At 33.4% G+C, this 11,321-nt stretch overlaps 1 protein-coding gene across 2 annotated transcripts in view; it reads left to right on the forward strand.

The window, feature by feature from the left end:
• LOC149078538 (carboxypeptidase D-like) overlaps positions 1 to 11,321 on the forward strand; it is a 70,555-nt gene that overhangs the window by 53,257 nt on the left and 5,977 nt on the right. Inside the window, exons 6-10 of one of the 2 annotated variants that reach the window (XR_016193842.1) lie at positions 138 to 311; positions 785 to 937; positions 3,587 to 3,729; positions 4,592 to 4,795; positions 7,402 to 7,546. Coding sequence is in view for 1 of the 2 variants with exons in the window: in XM_089240652.1 (XP_089096778.1) it covers positions 138 to 311; positions 785 to 937; positions 3,587 to 3,729; positions 4,592 to 4,795 (674 nt within the window). In the remaining variant the exon portion in view is untranslated. The remainder of the gene's footprint in view (positions 1 to 137; positions 312 to 784; positions 938 to 3,586; positions 3,730 to 4,591; positions 4,796 to 7,401; positions 7,547 to 11,321) is intronic. The other variant, XM_089240652.1, reaches the window with a different exon arrangement.

An 11,321-nucleotide genomic window follows, 5' to 3' on the forward strand; every position in this document is an offset into this window, starting at 1 on the left:
GAGCCTTGTAATGGTAATTGCTAACATTAATTCTTAAGAAAACTTTAATTTCAAATTTTTATTTATTTTATTTTATCTGCAGAGAGTAGTTACATCAAGATACTGGCATTGAATTTTTTTTTTTGTCATTTTCACAGCTTACCGCACTCGAGGCACACCATCACTGACCCCGGACAATGATGTTTTCCAACATCTAGCATCCATATATTCATTTAGCCACAGCAATATGTATTTAGCTACAACGTGTCGTGATGGCACTCCTCCATTCCTCAATGGCACCACAAATGGTGCAGCTTGGTATCCATTGAAAGGTAACAGTTTTGTTCTTTTTCTCTAGTCTTTTTATTCAAATCATTAAAATCAACCACTATTAATAGCATAATATCATTATTTAGTAGCATAACTAAACACAGACATGCATGCACTAATTACAAACATGAAAAATGATCATAATAATTCATTGATACAGTCAAACTTCAGTATAATGTCACTCCTGGATCTAAATAAAAATTACTTCATAAGCAAGATGACTTAATAACGAGTAAGTCTAATTTGCTAATCATGCTGGCAGGACATTTAAAAATGGTTTTAAATGCCCTGCACCTGACTAATAATATCAAACTATAATGATTTTTTCCCCGCTTATTGCAGCATTACCAGACTGTAGGCATGACTGAAATTTGCATCAGCTAGCAATTATATTTTTAATTCTATTATTTTAACTTACACCAGATATAATGACACTGAATAACAAATTAAAAACTGTTTAAAAATAAATTTTCAGGTGGCATGCAAGATTACAACTACATATGGGCAGGTTGCATGGAAATCACCTTGGAAATTTCCTGTTGCAAGTACCCTTCGAGGCATGACTTACCAAGGTACTGGGCTGATAACAAAAAAGCTCTTCTTCGTTTCCTTGGTGAAGCTCATCAAGGTGAGTTTACAATTGAAAAAATATACACATATTATAACATGCAATCTACATAAAATTGTCATTATTTTTGTGTCGCAATGTTTTTATTTTATCACTTTTATTGCTGAAGTTTTGATAGACAGGCTGTCTTAACGATTTTGAGGCTCCCGAGTACAAATTTCATAAATTTGGTGGAGTTGGTGAGAAATCAGGATCCAAAAAAGTCATACCAAATCACAGAATCTACAAAAATGCTGAAAATGTCCACACAAAAAATAAGCATGCACTAAATAAAAAAAGAAAGAAAATGCTCATAGCTAATGAAAGAACTAATTTTACAATAAATGGAAATTGGGAATTCTAATGAAAGAAAAAAAAAGAATTAAAGGAAGAAAATTTTTAGAAATAATCAAACTTATCGGCTAAAGAAAGAAATAATTTTGGAATTAATGAAAATTTATAATCAATGAAAGAAATAATTTCAGAATTGGTTATTGAGTTTGAAGTTAATGAGAATCATCAATTATATTGATGGGGTCCTGTTTGTATCGGGGCCTAAGATGCCACTACTATAACTACTTAACCATACATACACTTTGCACACATTCCTCTGTGGAATCTCTAACGAATCTGTGCATGTTGGAATGTGTGGCATGAGTGTATGTACAGGGTGTCTCATAAATAGAATTATAAACTTTAAAGGAAGGTAAAAAACATCAAAAGGATTGAGAATTGCACAGGAACCCATGACCATGACCAGAAATATTGCTAGGCTGCAATGTTTATGACAACACTGGAGGGTGAAATGTGTGATTTTTTCTCATTTGAGCAGTAATTGTCATAGGAGGAGCATGCAATGATATACGGACAGGGAGTTGGCAGAAAAAAAATTTGGAAAATTCACATATTTTCCCCTCCATCGCGGCCATGCATTAGCTTAGTGATGTACAATGACATTTCTGGTCATGGGTTCCTGTGCAATGCTCAATCGTTTTGATGTTCTCTATCTCTCCTTAAAGTCTGTACCTCAATTTATGAGACACCCTGTATATGCATGGCCTTAAAGTATGTCATCAGATTCGAGCTTGTTTCATGTTCTTGCTGGTGCTGCCATTTGTCTTCCATATTCTGAAATAAAGATGATAAATGTTGGAATTTTTATGTTATGTTATTATCATATTGAAGATCTGCCTGCTTCCTGCAGAGAGACTTTTCAAATAGATCAGCTCACATTCACACTTTAAAGTTGGAAAATTGCAGAAAACCAACTTTAGTGGACCACCACCAATGCCGACAATGGGGTTCATACCTGGATCCTGACAATGAGAGTCCATCACAATCACGAGATGCCACTAGCGATACTTAATAATTGTTTGATCACATTTAAATTGTTTAATTGATTACATCTGTACCACATCACAAACTCTTGGTTCCAAGGGACAACTGATAGGGTTTGTGGCGCCAAATTTTGATGATGATGAGCTATTCAGTAATCCAGCATATTGTTAATGAATCTATGCAATATTATAATTCCTTCTAAATCATATATATTTATAAAATTAAAAACAAACCTGAATGCAAACTGTGTTAAAACACAGCTTTTCCATGTTAAGCAGTGTACATTAATTATTGTTGTAGCTCAATTATTGCATATTAAGCTATTTTCAAGCATGTATTATGTTGATGTGCAATGTATTATGTTGTGTTGATTCCACAAAATCTTCTCTAAAAACTACATTTTTCTCCCCATGTGCTGTATATATATATATATATATATATACAGCACATGGGGAGAAAAATGTAGTTTTTAGAGAAGATTTTATATAGAAGTATATATATATATATATTTATATATATACGGGGTGATTATAAAAAAACTATCCCGACACATGGGCCCCTAACTATCATACCATTCACAGAAACTGAATGAAATTTTGGCATAAGGTATTTTGAGGTATGCGCTCAAGAATGATATGGAAAACAACAGTGTCACTCTAACAGTTACGGTTACAGTGAGAAAATTTCAAAAATATCAAATGGCAACACCAAGTTTTTTGTATTGGAATGCGATCTCCATACTGAAAAACACTAAATAGCGTTGGAATGGCACCTGTAGCACGAAAATCCCCGGAGCTTGGCAAGGAAAAAGTAAAAAGGACTTTGCCGTGCACCAGAGCATTAATGTTCGTTTCATTCGTCACACCGTTTCTTCGGCTGAGATCCCAGCCTGATTAGTCCTCCACAAGGTCATGTGGAAAATTTGTAAAACACAATAAAATGCTTTATTTTATGCTGCTTCTCTGTCCTTATTGGTTGTCCTCACTTTTAGCCTATCTACCGCCGGTGATTTTCATGCTACAGTTGCCGTTCGAACACTATTTAGGGTTTTTCACAATGGAGATCACATTCCAATACAAAAAACTTGGTGTTGCCATTTGATATTTTCGAAATTTTCTCACTGTAACCGTAACTGTTAGAGTGACACTGTTGTTTTCCATATCATTCTTGAGCGCATATATCAAAATACCTTATGCCAAAATTTCATTCAGTTTCTGTGAATGGTATGATAGTTAGGGGCCCATATGTCGGGATAGTTTTTTTATAATCACCCTGTATATATATACAGCACACGAGGCTCCTATATATATATATATTTTTCCCCCCCTTCAGGGATATGGGGCCAAGTGATGGATCCAGATGGTAATCCCCTCCAAAATGCCACTCTCAAAATCAAAGGAAGAAAATTTTCTTTCCGTACTACTCCTCGTGGTGAATTCTGGCGTATACTGAGACCCGGGACATATACTCTTGAGGTAATTTTTATCTATTTCTTTCCATGAAACATTCTTTATGAGACCCCTACAACCTTATATTCTAAAATAATTTTTTGATTAGTAGAATTTCTTGTGTCGAATGCACTTGATTTATTTAATGTGCGAAATAATAATCTGACCGTTTATAAAATTAAAAACATACTCGGAATAACTTCAAATTTAACATTTATTAAAAAAAAAAGATAATAAAATTTTATTATGAGAATTTCTTAATTAAAACAAATTAAACACATATTGAAAGAGCATGACACTGGCAGCAGAAGGGACTAGTACAGAGAAATGAAAGATAGGACAAAAAGGCAATCGAGAGATTACAGCTCAAGTGTTTATACATGTTCAGATAACACCATTGCCAATAAAAAAACTGCTGCACAAATATGGAATCGTCTGAGCATATATGAGCAGTGCCACAATGCAAATAATGTCTTCATCCAAATAACATTTCCCAAGTATAAAAATAAGTGTGTAGACAAAAATATAACCCTCTGGTATCTCTGTTGCTGCTTGTTGCATTTTTTTAAACTTGAAAAGCAATACCTTCACCTTCATCAAGCAAAGAGTCATTTCACAACCAGCGCATTCATAATTAAGCATTTCATTTAGAGAAAAATGAATGTCACATGGAGCAAGTGAAGAGAATAAACTGATCGTGGAAGCTCCCTTTTACTTGAGGGATGATGAGTTCTTGCATCTAAATATTTTTTATATATTCATGTTATACAACGTTGTATTTTATACTCACGTTAAAACAGTTCTAATTTCTCTTGCTCTGTGTTTATTGTTCAGATAAAACTGTTATTTTTCACAAATACCTTAATGCACATTGTCTACATTCAAATAGGCATTCACTAATGGTTTTGAGCCAGCTGAAGTTAATGTGAGAGTCCGAAATGGTGTTACAATACAAAACTTGACTCTGTATCCTCATGCAAGTGGTGGGCACTATGAACCTCAGGGTGATTCTGTAGCACCAAGAGACTTGAGAACAAATTTCGGCTATAATGACTTCAATGGTGCTTCCATACCAGGATGGCCTACTTTCATGGTGAGTGAACCAAAATTCATTGAGTTGGTTAATGATTGTTCTCACTAAGGTCTGCATTTTTAAGAATACTGTTGCAATTCAAATTTCTAAAATAAATCTTCTACAAATGCATAAATATTAATTTTGCTTTATTTTAAATAAAAATGCTCATCAGAAATTAATACCAGTTGAATGACATACTTACCATACTTATTTTATTGAAAGATAAATGATGACATCCATTGTGTTGCCAGACATGTTATCAACAGAAGCCAAAAGTTACTATGGGAGTATGAGCTAGGTATAATTGAATCTTGTTCTGTGTAGACTTGCATGAGCAACTTGCAACATTGCACACAATGACTGCAAATGCAGAAAAAAGAGGATTTCATTATGAAAAAAGTTTATATTTGTTGTTAGTACCACTGGTGTAGTGGTTCTTAACTTTTTTTTCACTCTGCAGCAACTCCAGTAAACTTCAGTTTATGTTCTTGCTACTTCAGGAATAATCAATACAGTGGAGCCTTGATAACTTGACTTCACAAGGGGATTGAAAACCATCTTGATATAAGTCGAGGTTTCGTAGATCTCGCTTATTCATGCTTAGCAATTGTTTGGAAAGACTGGGAAAACCTGCTCTTTTCATCCCTCTTCCCGTCATTTCACATATCCTAATAATAATACCAGATTTGGAGATTTATCACTGGTACTTCAACTGCACATCATTCGTGTACCATTTATTACTGTGTTAACCATGAGAATAATAAATGTTTAGTTTCTGATGCAGTCAAGTTATTGTGGTAGTTTCTCATGCAGTCAAGTTATCGTGGTTCCACCATGTATTCTGGAATAATCTGTAGCTTGCATTCATGGTTAAGAACCAACGCACTAGTACATGGCTTCTTCACGAGGCTCACTTTTTCACCATGACTTTGCTTTGCAGACTTAGAGCTTTCTCACAAATTTACTATATTTTTCACTTATGCTACTTAATGGGTCAAAGAAAAAAGAAAAAAACCCCAGAAGTTTTTCCCCCCCTTTGTTTACCCTTAATGTTCTTTGCTTGAAGCTCTCTGATATCATGCCAATTTTTATTTATTTGGGGAAAAGTAAGTATTTCAAATGCACAGATAAACTTGAATATTTTGTGATTGTAAGATAAATAACATTCGAGGAAAAAGTTCCATGTTTCTTAAAATATTTTTTCCGTTTTTTGCATTCATTAATATGTTACCAGTAATGTTTTTCATATTATGTGTGTGTCACATCTAGTCTCTGCAGGGCATATTGTCATGGCAGTCTTGATATGATAGTCATGTCGGTACATTACTTGCTACATATCCCAAACTTCTTTTGGTGACACGTATATATCGGGTGATTTTAATATAAATCTTTCTGTATGAACATACTGGAAACAAACTCCAATTAGGAAAAAAATAGTTACTTTCCAAGGTAGATATGAGCGATGAATATACAGTCAAACTTGGTTAATTCAAAATCCCAAGTCACTGGAAAAAAGTAGGAACTATCCAATCAATCTATCTTGGATCTGTGAAATGACAATAAATTGTATCACAATCATCAATATTTACATAGGATAATAATTATCAATTATTAAAATTTTATGATTGGTTATGAAACAGTCTCTCAAATTTTAATAATTTCTAATTATAATAATTAATCTTAGCTGCTACATCACTCTACCGTTCTGGAATCATCATCACTGCATAATTTCTTGACCATGTTCAAAGCCTGATTTATGGAAACAGTTCATGATCATCAGTTTTGAAAATGTTTCTGGAATTTTGCTTATCGTTCTTATGCTATCAACGAAATATACTTTCATAACCATATTACAATCTGAACTTTCCATACTCTTAATGGCGACAAAAAAAGATTCAGATTTTGAATGGTCAAAAAGCACAATTGGCATTGACAGCTGAACAATGTTAAAATAGGAATTAAATTATCAGAATAAAAAAAAAAGTAGAGAAAACAGAACTTTCAGACTTTTATGTCTTTAAAAATTTGTTGTTTAACAACTTGATCAAAAAAGCAAAGTCTGACTTCTTGTGGAATTTTTCCAAACTAAATTTTCTCATACAAAAATCATATTTTTTTCCCTCCAACTTTGAATTACCTAAAAAATTCCAAAAAGTTTGAATTCAACAAGAAGTTTTTAACATTAAATTAGATATAAAACTGAAGGGGACTTTGTAAATGTTCAAATTGTTCAAAATTTCTATTAAACAAGTTCTACTGTAGTAGATTATCATTATTATAAAAGGTTCAAAATACTGATCCGATTTGTACATTCAAAGAAAATTCATTAGAATATTCTCAGTCCATTAGTACAGCTAATTATTGAAATGTTTTTTAAAAGTTAAATGAGTCAATTTCAATGTTAGAATTCTAAAATTCTAGTGTTTTTCTAATTGGAGGTATGTTTCTGTAACCAATAATCAGAAAAGATTTTCGCATAACTTATGCGCATCTTGAATTTCTCTGTGTGGCTGAAGCAGGAGCTGGCGTTAGTTTTCAGCTGCCAGCTTTGTTTTAAAGTTTTGTCCTGCCCTAAAGTTTTCTAATTCAATCTAATTGTGTTTGTTTTTTGTCTGTTGGAGCAGGTGATGGGCTTTCATGTTTTCTTAACAAGCTTAGCAATCAGTGCTTTCATTTTGCCAAATTTGAAACTCCATATATTTGGACTTTGATGCAAGAGTGCCATATAACTACTACCACTACTACTATTCATCTTTTTCTTTTCACAAGGTGGGTCTTTATTTTAGATGTAACAGCTTTGTGGTAGTATGACTTTTTTTGTATTGATAACTGACTAACAATGGCCTTCGTTGCAACGGAACTTGAACTAGCTAAAAAGTACCTTCAGCTATCTCAGTATGTTCAGAGCACCAAATTGTTCCCTGAAGGCCCACATTTCAATTGCAGGATAACCACTAAGTTACCAGCTAAAAGATATGCAACACATTTAATCCCTGTGAAGTGGTATTTAAAAATTTCCTTATTATCCATATTATAACTGCCACAGTGGAAAAATCACTAAATCCTCAACAAAATATCTCCTGTTTGTTTTTAAGAAGAATACTTTTTTCCCCAATCTTGTGTATCTAATAAGTGCTTTCCTCCTTCCCCTCCTCCAACATCAAGAATAATAATACAGTGAAACCTCGATAACTTGACACCCCCAAGGAGATCAAAAAGCATGTAGACTTGAGCTGATACTGAGTTAGCAAGTTTTTATTTCATTTAATTTTTTACAATTTTTAAAAATTGTTTATGCATGTATATGTCTTGTATATTGGTGAAAAATTCTACATTCCACCTATCCACCATCTGCAGATTTATAAAATGTTTTAATCTATAATTTTCGGCTGGAAAAATTTGTATTGAGAATAATCACGAATTAGGTGAAAAAAAAATTTTTGATTGTCAAAAGATCTGCCAATTGTGAGTGATCAGTGCAACTGTCCAAAATAACTTTTCTCTTTTCACTTAAAACATTTCGATCTAGCATTCTTGACCATCTCTTGCTCAAAAATTTCAGAAATCATTCACATTGATCTGTGGCTTTTATAGTCTACAGGTTGAGTTTTCAGGTTTCAAACAGAAGAATAATAGGGAGTAACCCTACAGAAGGGAGATTCTTTGACACATATCAATCAACAAACAAACTTCAGAAGTAAAAAGACATAAAATTTTGAAACACACACAGGAGTAATGTCATATTTTTTTTTGAAATGATCAACACATTGGCAGTATTTGAAATATTTTTTTTTTGTGATAATGCAGTATAAATCATTGTTGACTTAAGCGGGATGTGATCATAATGTGTTGATTAGAGTGTTTTTTCCCCCATTTAATTTTTTATTGTGCCAACCATGAGAATAATAGATGTCAAGTTATTCGCGAGTCAAGTTATCAGGGTTTCACTGTAATAATAAAAACAAGGAAGAGAAATACTTTATCTTTTTCTATTATTTATACTGTACACATATTCCTATACTACCTCAAAGGGGGACCTATACTCTTTCTCCTCCTGTAATCAAACTTTGAACAAAAGCTGACTCTGTCCACTGGCAGTTGATCTGACAGGTTCTGGAGAGGGGAAACATGGTTTAACTGTAAAAACTACAATACAATAGCTGGGCTCGTCATTGCCAAAATAAGAGAGGTTTTAAGGAGGCAAGATATTTCATGATTGCTGAAATAAAACAAGGCATCAAATCATCATTTGATGAGCATAAAAATGCTCATTAAATCCAGTTACTCACTAAGTGTTTTCTCAATCCAAAAAAGAAGCAAAATTTTGCAAATTAAGTATTTATAGCAAGTATGTATAACATTACATTAATGTTTGGCATTCTTATGATCATTAAATAATGTGGCATGCAATTATTTTTGTTTTTCTATGGAATGATAACTAAACATATACTATGGGTCGTATGTACAGAGTATTTACATTGTAGAAACCAACTTACATTCAGAGTAAGTGGATTTGAAATTTGAATTTCTCTGAAAGTTCTTATGGCCAATTCCATAAGACATCATGGCTTACATGGGTATACCATGAACCCACATGGGAGAGGCTGACAGGACTCTAATTCTGAGACCCCGAATGAATCTTATTTTGTCCCATTTTTTTGTACTATAAATTTACTAAAAAGGAGTACATAACCACAAAAAAAGAGTACACTAAAAAGAGTACATAACCACATATTCGAGGACATGAATGCCTGTTAATGAAAATTGGGACTGAAATTCTCATTGATCAACTTCTCTTTTTCTCGCACTTATTTCTCCTCTTTCTGGTGTCGCGTGTTCCTGGTCAATTTATAACAAAAGATAAGTTGTGAGAGAAATTTTTTTCACCCATTTAAATGGTATTCAACCTAGGTCAAGAGTACTGTCTCCTTATTCTAAGAATTATAAAAGAAATTCAGACATTTCTGTGATTTCCTTTGCATTTACTTTTTATTTTATATCACTTTTTTTTTAAAATTCCCATTTTTATTTTCCTCTTTAAATCCAATATACAGAGGAAAAATTGCTCACTAAAAGTGATAGAACTTCAATACATCTAATTATATCCAGACTCTCATTGAATGTGAACTCATTATTAGTGGATCCCACTCAACTTTTGTTATGGATTCTAAAATCCTTTTTTTTTTATAGTTGTCTAAAAAAATTTAGTTGTTTTTTTTTTAATATAGTTTTCAAATATTATTTGTTTACACCTTGCATAATACAGTGCTAATGGTTTAGCAGGGGCACTCTCCCCTTTACAGTCAAATAATATTCAAGTTTTTTTAAAGGCTTCCATGAAAACCCTCCTTTTGTACAGTCACCCCTCTTTTTCAGAAAACTTTTTTGTCCTGCCAGTGTCCACAAATGAAGCGTTTTAGTGCATGTACAGTGAAACCTGTACAAAATGGAACATCGACTGACTGAAATGATATTTCATTTTAGACAAATTTCTGTTCCATAAAGGTGCAAATAAAATCACTAATCATTGAACAAACTGTATTTTGATTTCGTTTTAGACATATTTCAATCTCATACAGTGTCTGGCTTATATATATCGGGGGAACTGATGGTAATTTTATGCCTATTAGGCTTACCATCATTAGAAACATTTTTGCAGATTGCAGCAATGTGGGGGGTTCCCCCTTGAGAACGGCCTCCTCATTGATCCATATTTTTTTCAATTTTTCCTACTTTTTCCAATTTTTCAATTCCTTCTAATTTTTTCGCCTTTTCATAATATATATATATATATATATATATATACACAGGTTTCACAATATATACTCTCTACAAATAATTCAGTATGCCATTTGTTTTTATTTATTGGTGTTACATTTTCCCTGAACAACAGTGTAGATGGTGCAAGTTGTCAGCTTCTGAATTTGGAAGACAGATGGCAGCACTATTTGAACACATAACAAGCATTCCTAAGAAATAAACTTCACATTGGGATGTTCACAATATGTGCACGTGCATTCCAACATGTACTCATTTGTTAGAAATTCCATAGAAGAAATCGATGAGGCGCATGTGTGGTTTAGCAGTAGTGGTAGTGTAGATGATGAAATTAATTGTAAATTAGAGGAAAAGATTGATTGTTTACTTTTAAGTAATGAGTTTTGGGTGTATGATCCCATTATATGTGCATGTCTTTCCTTTCCACTTATTTCATCTGTGTTGATACGTATGCATGCACACTGAAGAGCCATAAAAACTGGTACATCTGCCGAATATCGTGTAGGGCCCCGCAGAAGTGCCGCAACACTACGTGGCATGGACTCGACTAATGTCTGAAGTAGTGCTGGAGGTAATTGACCCCATGATTCCTGCAGGGCTGTCCATAAATCCGTAGGAGTAAGAGGGGGTGGAGATCTCTTCTGAACAGCACACTGCAAGGCATCCCAGATATGTTCAATAATGTTCATGTCTGGGGATTTAGGTGGCTAGCGGAAGTGTCTGAAGTCAGAAGAGTGTTTTCCTGGAGCCACTTTGTAGCAATTCT

Source organism: Pholcus phalangioides, unplaced genomic scaffold (genome assembly GCF_987345545.1).
Source record: "Pholcus phalangioides strain wild (caught in Gottingen) unplaced genomic scaffold, Ppha-v1.0 ptg000013l_1, whole genome shotgun sequence".
NCBI classification, from domain to species: Eukaryota; Metazoa; Arthropoda; class Arachnida; order Araneae; family Pholcidae; genus Pholcus; species Pholcus phalangioides.